The following is a 15473-nucleotide window of genomic DNA, read 5'->3' as shown; positions in this document are numbered from 1 at the left end:
AGAAAAAGAAAAGATATATATATATATATATCTTTTCTTTTTTTCTTTTTTTTTTTTTGCTTATGTACAGCAGATTGAGAAAGACTTTTTAAAATTGTCTTTTAAAAAAAAATCTGCAGAAGAGAGAAAAGAGCAGGTCCTTTTGTGCAGCTTGTCCGACTTTCACCTTTTTCTTGTCATCAAAGTACACACACATGCTTAAGTCCATTTACTGTTAGTAATTATAATAGCACATTTGCTAGCTCCTCAGAGGTGGGGTAGTAGTTTAGCCCCTTCCAATCTCTTCCTAAGTAAAAACGAGTGCCTCACATTTCTGAAGATTAAAAGCAGTCTGCTTACCTGGGAGGGAGTCACTTGTGAGTGAAGCGCTCAGCTGCTGCATCTGAAAGGCCTGCAGTAGAACTCCATAGGAGCTAGACTTGGCTAATGTAGACACAGGGCTTCCCAGGGAGGTGTCAGAACCTTCAGCAATCTCAGATTCACTGAGATACRTCATTGAGCAGAACTAGAAAACTGAGCAATATGCAAATGTAACTGTACCTTTTGCCCTCCTGGAGGAGTACCAAGGRATTACTGGAAAGCAGTCAAGTGAAATCATTTTACTAGTCAGGCTGTAGAGGAGTTTAAGAGTATCTAGCTGCTGGAGTCATCTGGTCACGAGCTGTAGCACATCATTCATCACTGGGAGCTTCTCGTGTTTACAAGACTGGGGTTATTTTGTTGAAATATAGACGTTCTTGATAAAGGTGGAGCTTGATCAGAAAACTCTAGTGATTAAAAATATTTGTGCAAGTGATGAACAAGTGATCAAAAGGGCTTTATCACTGAGTTAAAAATAGCTGTAAATACTGATTTAAGGAAGTTTTATATCTACTCAACAGAGTAGACTCAGATGAGTAGAGACTCAGACACATTTATCCATGTAATTGTGGAAGAAGTTTATACCTAAACTTTCAGTGATAGGAATTTGGCTGAAGCAAAGGCTTAATTGTCTCTGACGTGGGCCTATTCAAGTTATTGTTCAGTGTTCTGGAGCTTTTTTATTCTTACATAGAAAATAAAGCTATTAACAAGTAGCAAATTTATTGTAGTGGGTAATTTAGTACAGAACTATAAATCTTACAGAGGGAAACTTGTATAGAACTCTTGCAGTGTGCTGAATTCTAATGAATAAGACTGCTTGCTAAGTTAGAAACATAAACTGCAACTCATTTACCAAGCAGATAGTGTTAATTAAAATGATTTTTTAGCCTACTTATATTGCTAGTCTTTTCACACTGTAAACACAGTTATATAGAATTCTAGTAACCTTTGACTAAATAGACACATATGTTTGTGTTTAGCTAAAGTAATTTCTGCCTCCCTGAAACACTAGAGGGCTCACTGGCAGTTCAGGGAGATGTATTTTGATTTAATTTTTATGTCCATAATATAAGAACATCTAAACTAAAGTGAAAATATGGTAAAAAGACTCTTTTCCCCAAGGGAATATACTTAGTAAGTCTTCTTATATACTTAGTAAGTGTTTTCTCTGTATCTAGATTTTTTTAAAAAAGAATTCCAAGTTAAATATTTAGTTAGCTTAAAAGAAAAAGAATCTTTTGGTTGATAAATTCTATTTCTCAAGGAGATGTATAAGGAGAAGGAAACATGGTTTCCCCATTTACTATTTTTGTGTGTTCATTTAGATTCTTGGGTTCATGTTTTGTAATATCCTATCAAGTATTTAGTCCATGCTACCTGAGCAGCCACAGAAGTAAAATGGGAGGTCACTTGAAAACAGGCAAAAAAAAGAAAAAAGGAAAAAGTTGCAGTGCATTAATGTGTGACATTGCTTATTATTAGAACATATTGCCTACAGCCTGGGTTAGTTTCCTCTCACTGCCTTGGGGCTCACTAGCAATAAGGTAACTGAAATGTTCTATTAAGAGTGAGACAGTGCAGTATGATCAAAATGCAGACTGTCTGGAAGAACTGAAGGCTCCTGAGCTTATGTGGGGAGTCTTGTAATGTCATGTCCTTCAAGCCTGTTTTGGCTGAATTGACTTGGGTTTGGAGCCATTCCCTTCTTGCCTTTTTACCTGAATTGACTTGGGTTTGGAGCCATTCCCTTCTTGCCTTTTCACCAGCCTTGATACTCAGTAGTCTGACTTGGGGAGCTAGGCAAGACAAAATTGATTCTCAATGATGACAACAAAAATTTGAAGAGTTTCTGCTCTCTGAAGTCACCTGATACAGGGACAGATGCATGCCAGATGTTTGATGCAAGAGAATGAGCATGGATGTGGTAGGAGAAAAGAGGGGAAGAAGGATGGGACTATGGCAATACTGACTTGAGCCTCTCCAATTTTGTTATGAAACTGCATTTTTAAGCACTTTGATTCTGACCACTCAATTACAAATTTGGTCCTAAAAAATAAGATAGCCCTCATATCTAGGAACTCGTATGTAGGACCTTGGGTGATCTTAGGTTATGATTAAATACAACAAAAACAATAATAAAATGRCATGGTTTAGAGGAAAATAAGCTTTGACAGAACATTTTAAAAAATGGCAGGTTCAGTGCAGGTCAGGATTTAGCCTGGCTAAAGTGTTTAAAGCAGTGATACTGCTTCAGTATCCAAAGCAGAACCTATTGGTCTKGCACATAACTGAAGGGCAGCATAAATCTTGTATAGTATGCAATATGGCTAGGATATTCATTAGTAAATTAGAAAATCACTTAGCCTTATGCTGTGTCTGAATGATAATTTAATACGATCTTGATTCCTGTAGCCAGGAAATGCCATGTAGACGTGAGTTCTGTTATGTAACATCGTGCTACCAGCTCTGTGTTGAGGAAAAAATGCTCCTGCCATGCACTGTTGCTTATCAGCATTTCCATACAGCTTCTCACTCTCTTTCAGCCAAAATCTCATTTAGATGTTAAATCCTTGCATTGTGAAGTTGGGCCGATACAGGTTCTAGAGTAAACCGAAGTCCCTGAGTTTTCCTGGTGACTAGGGACACAGTTATGCTTCTATGAACAGGCAAGAGACGCTCATTCCCACAAGCACGTTCTAGGGGATCTGTTGTCACTTAGTATAGCCTGGCATAATGCAGATCCTTAATTGCTCAGTTACACAGAAGAATTATGTCAAAGGAAGGARGAAGGAAGGCAGTGCAGGATTACTATTATCAGCATGCCCCCAAGCTGTTGATTTAGAATTTGGGATTATAGCTGCCATTTAACCAAATTATTCTTGACACGCATGGCCTCAAGGGGAGGACTGAACACAAGGGCAGATCAGTATTGTCAACCAGTAGCCTGAAGCAGCATCTTGGAGGAGGTTTGAGATTGTCACTTAGTGTCTTGAGGATGACCTCTGGCCTTCACAGACCTGCTCTGCCTCCTGCAAGGAGCAGGGAGGCCCAAGGAATGTTGTTCCTGCTGCTGTATAAAGCCAAGGTCCTTCTGCTGACTCTCGTAAGAAAGTGGTTCCTGAGCGGAGTTAAAAGATGGTGTTTGGCCAATATCTGCCCCAAAGGCATAGTTAGGGCTGTGTCTAACTTATCACTGGGAGGCAATGTACAGAGTGTCCTTGAGTTCCTTGAGTTGAAATGTGGTTTAGTTGAAAGAGGTTGAGTCCATCTGCTGCCAGCTTCTGACCTGAAGGTCCTCAGTGTCTGCCTGTGAGTATCTTCGTGGTGCACCTCTTTATGGAAAATGCAGTTCTCGTAGCTATATGTTCAATTGTAAACGTCCTACAAAATGACACCTAGGAGTAGCTAATGATATGTACAGTAGCACTGATCATCATAGAAAATGATAGCATAATAACTTAGAGAGAGAGAGGGAGCAGGAGAGGGGGGGAGAGAGAGAGAGAGAGACAGAGACAGAGAGAGAGGCAGAGAGAGGAAAACATAGGGCATATTTTTCATATTCTCTCCCAGATGTTGTTCTGCCATTCTAGCTTCTTTCTTCTGTTAATAGCTGTATTGTGATTGAATAARCTAGTTTTATGTTTTTTACTCTGCACGCACTAATGATTACTATGAACTGTTCCTATTTCTGATCTTAAAAAAAAAATCCTGCTCTAGGAGAATAAACTTCTGATTTCTTAAATGAATACCTATGTCTGTCAGTTTTCATGAAAGGCTTTTGGGAGAAAGGAARCAAAAAACAAACCCTTACATGAGTTAATGTACTCTTTGATAAATTTCTCTCCTTAGTAACTAATTATTTTTTATTATGACTTCCTTATAAGTATGCATGTAACAGTAGAGATGGAGTTGAAAGACAGGATTCTTGCCATAAGCATGTGGAGAATGATGCTACTACTAGTTTTCTATAAAATATTTCTTAGTTCTAACGCATTCAACACATTTAATTAAGCATTGAATTAAATATGTTCAATATTGAGTATATTCTCATGTTAGTATTTGCTGTGCCTTCTTGCTAAATCAACATTAAAATCCTCCTTTCRTTTCCCTACAGATGATGAAACATGCCTGGGATAATTATAAGCGTTACGCATGGGGATTAAATGAACTGAAACCCATATCTAAGCAAGGACATTCAAGCAATTTATTTGGTGAGTAGAGCGTATTGTGCTTGTGCTTAGTGACGTTAACATAGAACAGTAAATCAGCGCAAAAGATTAAAGGTGATAAACACATGCTCTTTCTAGCTTTTATGTTGTGGCTACTATTGCTTATGCTGCCTATAGAAAACATCAGTAAGTGAAGGCAATACTTTCCGTGACTCAAAGTTTCCCTTCTGAATGAAAATAAATGAAGCATCTCATYGCTATATCATATAGAGTTAGTTTTGTTGCATTAGACACTGCCCTGCCTTAAAACTTTTCCTAGTGATGCGGAACTCATTGGCATCACACTCAATAAGCAGGAAGCAAACAATAAAAGGAGAAAAACAAATCCTCTATAAAGGAAAAATGTTGTTATCAGATATTCTCAGCAGTCATGAAAGCAGCTGAAGCTCTCAATAACTCAGAATTATTTTTCCATCTGCTTAMAAGAACTTGTTGATGTATTTCAGTCAGGCTCTCTTTCRTGAAAATAATCATTATTTGCATCCCTAGATGTTACAGGGGAGATGCTTGATTAGCACCCCAGTTACTCAAAAATCATGACTTTAGAACAAAACTCTAATGAAAAGTTCCAGCATGAGAGGGACAATGGAGAAACCCTGTGTAATGAGGCAAAGCTGCTTTTTAAAATACAAGTGGGACAGACCTTGGGATAAAAAGCAACTAAGCAGCAGCAGCATTGAGAGAAAGCTGTCCGATGAGCTGTCATCATCTTCAGTGTTGTAGAAAAATGAACGATTAAACTGTATGACAACAATCTTTGTACTCAAACAACTTCTGTTTTCCAAACAGAAAGCTGAAAAATTAACTAATTTACACAGCTATGACAAAATCAATACATTCATTTAGATTTTAACAGGAGTTTATGATATTAAATTAAATTAAATTAAATTAAATATTTGGAAAGGATAGTTTGAAGTAGGAACAGTGAGTCTCTAAAACAGCCTAAATAGAGCATTTATCCAATCTGCAACTGCATTTGTAAGTTGCTAAGACTGCAGTCATGGTTACAAAAATAATTGTGAAAATTCAATGTTGCCACTTTGCCTATCTAAGGTGGTACTCAAAAAGTTATTAGATAAGTATCATACTGTTAGTTATTGGACTTTAAATATGAGAAACCAAAGAAGTTTGGGTGAATTCCAGCATCCAGCAAATTATGATTTCTTTTGGAGAATCATTTTTTTTTTAAATCTCCATTCAAATGACTGAGAGCTCTGAAATTTAATATGGATTTGAAAAACTGATGCAATCCAGTGTGTTWTGTTTCCTTGAAGGACAACAAAGTGGGGCATGGTGTCCTTTAAATTAAAAGGCTTAATCTAATTCTCATTAGAATCAGAAGAGATAAAAATGTAAAAGTTTTGAATTCTTCACTATTTAGAGTGGATTTGGAGAAATGGTGATAGATGTACTGACCTGTGAAACTCATTAGCATGAGTGTTGTGGATATTGCATGAGAATAGGTCACTGCGGGCCTTTTTCAACCTGAAACAAGAAAAATATTGAATTTGAAAATAAAACTGCATTTAAAGGAAAATTAGCCGGAAGCAGCCAACAGGCAGATCACTTCCTCATCACAGTCATGTAGTATAAGATCTTATTGCTGTGGAGATTTCTTTAGAAACATTTCCGCTGTCGTTGATCTTCATAGCAAAATGAAAATAAATAGTGGTTCTTTCTGCTGCACTATTTTGCAGAATCTCAAAGAGCAGTGTTTCTGCCAGCCACTTTATCCCATAAGCCACCTTTTCCTGAATCAATAATCTTTTTAAAGAAATACATTTTTCTTTATCTAATAGTGCCATCAAACCACTAGATCTGATCTGTACCTTCATGTTGGAATTCACCACATGCCTCCTCTCTTSCTCCTTCATAGACCAATAAGCTTGAATTGGTATTGTCCTTTTTTTTTTTTTTTCCCAAATACTTAATGTCTCTTTTTTTCCTATGGAAGGAGAAAAAAAGTTTCCCTATCCTCTTTGGCTCTTCTGGCTCCTTTCTCTTAAATATTAGACTGCAGCTGATTAAGTGACTGTTTTTAAGGTAACTCAGAACTAATTCAGTTGAGATTAGCTCACTTCCAGCTCTGARTCCAGTGAATTTCCAGTTAACCATCAGAGTCAAGTAAGCCTTTCATTGCCCTTTCACCTGTCATAACTCTTTTCAGTCTAATATGAATGCTGTTTTTTCATGCTTCTGGATCTCACCTTTTTTTTTTTTTTTCCAAAAATATAGATTTCTGCTTGTCTTAATARCAAGAAGACAAATCATACTTCATTAACCAACTATTTATTTTTGAATACTTCCCCTCCTGTGAATTAACTGGTGCAGTGAATATACTGGAGGTGTCTGTTACAGGATCCAGGCTTTAGATACTTTACTGGAGGAACAGTAGGTTCAAATGCTGTGCTTTACTGGTGCTTAATGTTGTGTAGTTTACAGGCAGGGCAGCTCTCCTGACATGGAGAGGAGGGCAGCTCCCCTGCTGCAGTCAAATGAAGCATCTTTAAGCTTAATTTTGGATGTGTAACTGCTTCAGTTCTAGCTGGAATAACATGGTGTTTTATGGGTAGGTAACAGTGTCTGGTGTGTCTTGAAGTCTCTGAAACACAATAAAAAGATGAGCTTTTGACAAGTATGATTAAACATAGATGTGACTAAGTTAGGCAACACCACCATGAACTCAACAAAGCTTTTAGTGTGATGTGATGCTATTGTCAGGCCAGGGGCAGAGGAATAGTGTCAGGAAAAGATGGGAAGATGACAAGAGAAAACTGGACCGCAGCCCAGATGATTCTGACCTGAGGGGAGAGAAAGCATTTGGTTGTACAATTTATAATTTTTATAGAGGTTTTTTGTGGCTGAGGATTTTTTGAGRGACATTGAAATGCCATTTTATTTGTCTTAATCCCAGACCACAAAATAGATTTTTGAAGACAAGGACATGACTTGAGCTTGTGATACTCTGTGAGCAGCCTGCATAGACAGTGGTGGGGGTGTTCGATAAGTACAAGAGGATCTTTAGCATTGGTTTATTCTGAGCTTCTTTCCATATGCACACTCTCAAAATAATTATTAGGAAAAAAGCTAAACTTACTGAAAACTGATTTTTTTTTTTTTTGTTTCTATATGAAGCCAAAGCGTCGTGCTTGTATCCAACCATTGCAAAGTCTTTTCAGCATATGCATGAAATGTTTTGGTTTCCTTTTACTTGCCACTCTAGCTTTTACCACATTATCTTGGCAAGTAACCAACGTTACTGGGGATTTTTTGTTGTTTGTTTATGTTTGTTTGTATTTAGCTTACATTAACTCTAAAAAAATGAATGACAGTAACACCTACTTGAAAAGGACATCAGTTGTTTCTGTAGCATTCTTTTAGTTTGATTYCATGGAGTTAAGCTTGTACAACAGTTTCAAGGTAATCAAGAAAACCAAAACAGATAAATMTCAGTTTGTCCTATGCCTTTGCATCTGCAAAATAAGATTTACCCCTTTCAAGGCATGTCTTTTGCATTCATATGTCTTTTGCAATGTGTACTAGTTACTCCCTGCTTTGTAGAATTTAGGCGCTATGTAAGTATTGTAATTTTATATGCTAGCCTTGTAAGTTTCAGACAGTTATGAAYAATGGTTGCTAATAGTTATTAATAAAGCTTGCTAAAGTGCAGATATATCCACTTGCTCCTTTAGCATGAGAGAAAGGGTGGCAAAGGCTCTATGAAAAAGCCAACAAACTTCCCTCTCCTCTCAAAACACTGCTAGGACTCAGGATCTATTCCTTCCCAAGGTCTTCTGTACTAGTAACTACTGAGCACTAGTAGAGCTTTCCCTAGAAATGCCTTCTGCTCTTAAGTCAGTGTTAATAAAGGTTAGTAAATTGTCTGTAGCTGTATTTCCTGAGTAGCATTGCAGGAAATAGTGCAAGTTGCAGCCCTAGAGTAGTAGTCTCACTGCTAGTGAAAAGAGATCTTTTCAGGATGGGAAAGGGAAGCTTTTAATACAGTCAAAATCTGTAAAGTATTCTAGATCCTAGTCCTTCTAATTTGACCTGATTTCTTCAAATTATTGAAGTGTGTGAAGATTTTGGAAGCCTGCCAAAATTAGGCAGGTTATTAAAACTCTTTTTTAGTGAGTTTTTATACTGTAAGTTTATTCATGTAGCTTTAGAAAAGTAATTTTACACATATTTAATTATGTGAATATAAATCTAAAGTATTCTAAGTCTTATCCTTCCCCCGCCCCCCCTCTTTTTTTTTTTTTTCTTCTGATTCCCTGATTTCAGTACGTACTGTTAATTTTGGAAGTAAGCCTGACACTTTTCTTGGATAAATGGGTAAAACTGCTCCGAAGAACAGAGTTAGCGGATGTGGATGAATGATTCAATACAGAGTTTGAGAGAGGAGGTCAAGCTTCATAAACACCTTTCCTCCACCCTGCCCCAAGTTGGTCAATATTAAGACAAGGAAGTTTAGCTTATATAGTCTCCTTAGATTTCCATCCAAAAAGCATTTATCATGGTTACTACAGGACTCTCACAGAAATTTAGTAATGCTGAGGCCGTGCTGTCAAATTACTTACCATGAGCTTGGAAAAGGAGGTGAATAATGTGTCAGTTTGGCAATGACACAAGTTATTCAAGGTAGCTGCAAAGGCAACAGCAAGCTGCAAACTGTTGCATGAACCCAAAAGGATTCCGTGATGGATGATGATTGCACGGTAAAATAGCAAATGAGACCAAATATACATAAATTTAAGCTGGCACATAAAGGTACCAGAAAGATGATTCTGAGTTTACATGCAAAACAATGAGCCTTGAATGCAAAGTAAGCAGTGAAGACTGAAAAATTTTCAGGGTGCAGTATGTGGCTCTATAAGAAGTGGCRTGGATGGGGTGAATAAGGAGTTATTGTTCCCTGTGGAGAGCACTACCCTTCTTTGTATGGAGTTGAAAGATCAAACTGGTGGGTGGCATGTTCAAAGCAAAGGAAAGGAGGTGGCTCATAGCAATATGTGGAGCTGAGCTGTGTGCATGACAGAGGTATAGTGGATGCTAGAGGCTTACACAGAAAGCAGACGGACAAGCTAATGACGAAAAAATATGTCGAGGGCTATTAAAYACAAAAACAACAGAGCTGGCTCTAAAATGCACAAAACTACAAAATTCTAGAGATTAAAAAGTATTTGAGAAGTATCGCTACATGGTTTCATGTAGCAGTACATGAAAAGCTAGATCTGTCGAAAACAAGAAAAAAATTGAAAGTATTCCTGCCTCACTCCTACCAGATGGTTGCAGTGAAAGAAACTCAAAAATCTTAGTGCTGCTGGGGTTTTGCCAGTACTTTAGTAAGAGTTTCATGTTTGGACATAGCATGTTTTAATAATTAATCACTCTTGGCACTTTAAATTGCTAATGATATTGGATAGCAGCCTTTCCAGTGAACTTTAACTAAGGGAAAGCACTGTTTTAAAACCTGAGTCACTTTAAGACTGAAAGAAACATTCAGCTCTAATCAAAATGTTAGTATTTTTTCATACCTGCTTGAATCCTTTAGTATATTGAATATATAGTTTAGAGTTATAATTGTACAACACATATACACATACAGATTTAAAATAAATGGTTCTTTTTCTTGATTTGCTTGGTATTTGGCATTATGAAATTTCTCGTCTTGTTTCCTACACTAAGAAACCTGAATTACTAACAGCTAGATAAAATGAAAAATTGTGCAGGATTATGTTTCTACATTTTTGGCCAGGCTCAAATTACAAATTGTAGGAACATATCATAGAATCCATCTGCTTGAACTTTCTGAATATAGAATAGCTAGAAAAAGACAAATTTGCCTTGTAAGTATTGAAACAATGAAGCATGTAGAAGACCACAGAGGGAAAGGGGGAAGCTGATTACAACCTGAATATAAGAAGCTTTCCTTTTCTTTTCCACTCTCATTCAGATAGTCAAAGTTCTTGTGACAAAAATTGGGGAAACTTCTTTCTGAACACTTGTACTTCTAAAGGAACATCTGTTATTTGTACGTGCCAAACTTCCATCACATTCAGAAAACTGCAAATATAAATATGTCCTGTACTAATTTTTATATTTCATCTCAGGAACAGAAAAAATGTAACCCTTTTCTGGAGGAGAAAAAAATAGCTATTTATCTTTCATAGACACAGAAGAACAAGGGGTATTAGTGTCTCCAAAAAATCCTCTATCTTTTAATGATTTCTGGATGGTGAACTATTATGGGCAGGAAAGCTAACTTGTAGCATGACCTGAGGCCACCTCACAGTTAATTTTTCCTTATCTTCCAGTGTTGTTCTACACTTTGGCACAGCTTTCTTCCATTCAGATTATGACAGTGAGTCAGAAAAAGAAAAGCAGTTAAATTCAAGTAAGGAGGAGGGCAATATTTTTGCTTGGCTGCGGTTTGATTCTTGATGGCACATTACACTCAGCTTTTCTTTGTGTCTCATGTGTGTGTGTATGCCTGTGTGTTATATAGGTGTATATATTTTAATTATTTCTCAAATATGAATATATTTAATGGCAAGGAATGTGAATGTTCTGGAGAACCAAACTTGGTATTGAAGGGAATGGAAAGCTGTAAACAAACCATTAAATGTACTAACATGTATTGATTTTGGCATGCTAACAGACTGTAATCTATTTTAGACTCTTGGCAAAACCAGAAACCATGTCTAAATGGCTGGGCTAGACAAATAAAAGCTCCTCTTGGCCCACTCTCCATGCGGCTTGGCTGGGAGCCAGCCGTGGCTCTTCAGCCATATGGCCACTCGGGCTCAGTGACGGAGCCGTGCGAGGAAGCCTGTCATCCAAGGACAGGCGTAGCCGTCCTCCCTGCCGTGTCACCCTGGAAACTCGCGCCGAGCCGCTCACCCTCTCATCACTTGGATTTCATTCCGCTCTTCCCTCCTGCCCCAGTGGGGCTGCTCCACTTCCTAGCACAGGCCTCCTCCTCATATTTGCATGTGTGTGTGTGCGTGTGTGTGTGTTCCTTTGCAATGCGTGGTGTTAAAAAACATATTGTTTAAATGGACCCACTGTGTATCACCCTACGCGATCCAGACTCCTCTGTGCCTTGCACCAGGCTATTCCRAGATGCCAGGTGATTAGTCATCCTTATTCATCATCCACAAGTCTTAGCAGCGGTTGTTGCTTTATATTTTCTTCTAGAACATTACTAAAAACCTGGCAATGTTAAAGGATGTTGTTCAGACTCTTCTAGAGAGCCCATTTTGAGGTTTCCTGTTGACTGATTTCTCTAACTTTCTCTGCAGTTACTGACCTTATAAGCTGTGTCACGCATGCTCTCTTAATCACTCACAGCAGCAACTGATGCTGGGAGTAAAGAGGAGAGAGAGAAGCATAAGCATATTTAACAAGGGAACTAATACAGAGCTTACATAAGTACTTAGTTGGGAGGTTTATGGTAGAGATTAGCAATATGTTTCACTCGGCTTTGTGAGCTTGTGCATCTCATTATCCATTTTATCTAAGATACTCTTTACAAGTTTCTGTTTTATGAAGTTTGTTCAGTTTTCTCGGTCTTGTGTATACTAATTTTCATGTTATCTGATAAATTCATTTCAAGTATATGAATTTGGTGAGAGTATTTGTTGTGGTATCCTCTTCCTGCCTACGACAGTTTTGGAACTACAAACAGATTGTAACTTTTCTGGGTTTTTAAAATTATTTTTATTGTTTAGCTTGGTGTTCACTGTTAATCAAATCTGTATTGTTTTTTCTAAAGTGAGTTCTGTCTGTAATGAACCCTTCTTTCTGTCCAAATATTCTGAGTCACTTGAAAATAAGCTTGTCTGTAATTGTCTAGTAAAAATCTTTGCCTGATGTAGTCCTTGACTGCTGAGTCACTTGGGAGTGCTGCATAAAAACTTGCAAGATGCTGTACTGAATAATTTGTCTGGTTTTAGGAAGCATAGCACATATAAGCTTAGGAAACGTTGATCTTACTCCGTAATAAGTAATTTTCCTCTCTTCCTCACTTATTTGACTGACTGGTTGTAAATGAATCCTCAGCTGCACCATTTTCCTAACACCCTTCAAATTCTTCCAAAGAATTTGGATTATCTTGTTGGCTAACTCAGCATTAACTGCAGTTGTTTGCAAGTCATAACTCTGGCCTCTAAAGTGCCACTTCAAAAATAAATTCTGTGTCCTTTTATCATTTATCAAGTATCTTGGAGTTAGAAAAGAACTTGACTCCTCTATTTAATATTTACATAAATTGCTTTATTCTGTCTTCCGAGGCCTTCAAAATAATGACAAATCTTGCTTCAAATACAGCAAGATCTGCTTTTAGATTCTATTTTCTCCTCTCTGTTTCACAGAGAGAGGTTTATGCTTGAAGGGAAAACACATTCTGGTTCTGTGTAGGCCAGATGCAGAAAAAAATCATGGGAAGTGGATGATTCCAAGGGCAGTTTCCCAATTTGGTTGGAATTTGTGTCTTTTTCTCCTGACTCAGTAGTGAGTTAAGTAATAATCCTTAGAATTCGAAGCTTAACACTTTAGAGGTGGCACTAGCTGTATTACAGGCAGATTAGCACAAAGAATGGCACTGCATTTGCAGGCCTATTGAAATCTGCTGAAGCAAATCAGGGCTTTTCTGTAAGGGGAGCTCAGTGGTAAAATTTTGCTGCGAGCTGCTTTTGTTGTATGGGCTTATTAAGCATCTCTAGATTCTCTGCATTAATGTTCTTGAGCACGTGTCCTCGAGCAGTTTCCTCAGTTGTCCATCTTGCCTTCTCGCCAGCTCAGGAAAAGTACTAGATACTTTGCCAAGTTTAAAGTGAAGCTTTTGCTTTGGAGAGGAGGGCAGCCAAGCTCCGAATAAGCTGGGGGAAGATATTATGTCCTGCTTACAAAGTATGCTGCAGTTCTTCTTGTGGAAGGTCTACGAGCAAACCACGCAGATGTCTTCCTTTCCAGAAGGAAAAGTCTGTTCCAAAAGGGGTGGCATAAGCAATTAGCAGTTAGCACAACAGAGAAAGCATCCAATTCTGTTAGGCATATAATAATTTAAAGTATTATTAGTTTAAGACRTGATACATAGGATTTTTTTTTCCACCTAGATGCTTAAATTGAGACAGTGAGGATTCTTGTCTCATCCTTTTCATGAAGAAGCAGAAAGCTTTGGTGCTAGTAAACCACAAAGAGTTCAGTTGAATAGCTTTAATAGCTTTAATAAAAGTCTACAAAAGAAAGCTTACCTTTTTGGTAAAGCATTTCATAGATAGCATCATAATCAGATGCAGTGAAGTTAGAACTAACCATCGACATATTATTCTGCCAGTGAAATGTGTGCCTTAATAGGTAGTCACCYACTGGCCAGTGTTGTTAAGTTAGCCCTGCTAGGACTGAGGGATTGGACCAGATGACTTGCTGCATCTCTTCCATTCAAGCTATCCTGCAATTCTGCACATTCTTTGCTCTATCTAGGATCCTACCTAAGGCATGGCAACGTCATATTTAAGATAAGTAGAGRAAAAAATATTAAAATATAAAATTAAGTAGCTGAAATTGAGTTTTTGACACTATTTACCAGCTAGGAATTTATAAACATTTTGATCTTTTGAAAATATCATCATAAATTTGAAGGAAGCATGGGATAGTAATTTGAGTGGCTTCACTTTCCCCCACCTTCTGTGTTACCCTTAGCACAGAATCATGAACATTTAGTTGATGTCAGAGTGACCATCTTGGAGGTATTTCATCTTGCAGCTTCCACTGAAGGTACTTAACCTTAACCTAAAGTTAAACTGAACTTTATCGGTTCCCATGTTAGAGGTACAATGATGCCATCTGTGCAGACAGCAAGAGCTCTGTGCTGGACAGTCTCTCTGATTCTGCAAGCCATCGCTGTCTCCCCATGATGCTGTTTTACGCAGGTTATACAACGTAGATGCAAAGTATCAGAGAAATTGTTTGCTGGAGAGTATACTTTCTTAAACGGCTTGTTTCACTTCAGTGTAGTCCTACTTGCCAGCTTCTTAAAACTTTATGTATATAATTGAGCAGAGTGTAAAAACAATTGTGTAAAAACAATTGTGTAAAAACAATTTTTAACTCCAAACTGAAGAATCAATCATTATTTCCTGAAGAGATTTATTATTTTCTTCTACAAATTTTATTTCACAGTAACCTGTTTCAACAGTGCAAATTCAAAGGCAGCATTGAAAATGCCGTGCACCAGGGCTTCAAACTTCCTTATAGGAAAAAATACTTCAACATTTTGGCTGTTCTGTTGCAGCATGGATATCAAAGTCAAGATCCTGAATTACTAGCTACCCACTTCAGTGCCTATACATCCAATTTTTAAATGTATTATTTARATTCGGATTTAATAATTAAAATTAAATTGGTTGGATTTAATTGAAAAGACTTCTGTTACAAAGTAAATCATTTGGTCTTTTTGCATTTCAGGTAACATTCAAGGAGCAACAATAGTGGATGCCCTTGATACACTCTACATCATGGAAATGAAGGAAGAATTCAAGGAAGCCAAGGAGTGGGTTGAGCAAAACTTAGATTTCAATGTGGTAAGTAGCACTGTTGATTAACACGATGGTTAGTGTCCAGAGACCCTCTAAGGACCGAATTCTAATATTGCAAGTGTTATATAAGGCTACAGAGTTTAGACTGTTAATAGAGGAAGTACCAGAGGAAATAGGTACAAAGTGCCATAGGAAACAGAAACGTAATAAAGTTACTGCTCTTCAAATACGTAGTTTTTGAGAGACTTAGATAAAAGTAGGTGGGACTCAGTTGAATAGAATGAAGCAGGAATAGAATATTACTTCCTGATTACTTACTTTAAAGTGAAAAACAAATGCT

At 37.5% G+C, this 15473-nt stretch overlaps 1 protein-coding gene across 1 annotated transcript in view; it reads left to right on the top strand.

The window, feature by feature from the left end:
• MAN1A1 (mannosidase alpha class 1A member 1) overlaps positions 1-15473 on the top strand; it is a 133859-nt gene that overhangs the window by 29659 nt on the left and 88727 nt on the right. Inside the window, exons 2-3 of the mRNA XM_026044256.1 lie at positions 4478-4574; positions 15063-15178. Coding sequence (XP_025900041.1) covers positions 4478-4574; positions 15063-15178 — 213 coding nt within the window. The remainder of the gene's footprint in view (positions 1-4477; positions 4575-15062; positions 15179-15473) is intronic.

This window comes from Nothoprocta perdicaria, unplaced genomic scaffold (assembly GCF_003342845.1).
Source record: "Nothoprocta perdicaria isolate Ctin4 unplaced genomic scaffold, notPer1 scaffold_356, whole genome shotgun sequence".
NCBI classification, from domain to species: domain Eukaryota; kingdom Metazoa; phylum Chordata; class Aves; order Tinamiformes; family Tinamidae; genus Nothoprocta; species Nothoprocta perdicaria.
This window is presented reverse-complemented; position numbering and strand designations above follow the sequence as displayed.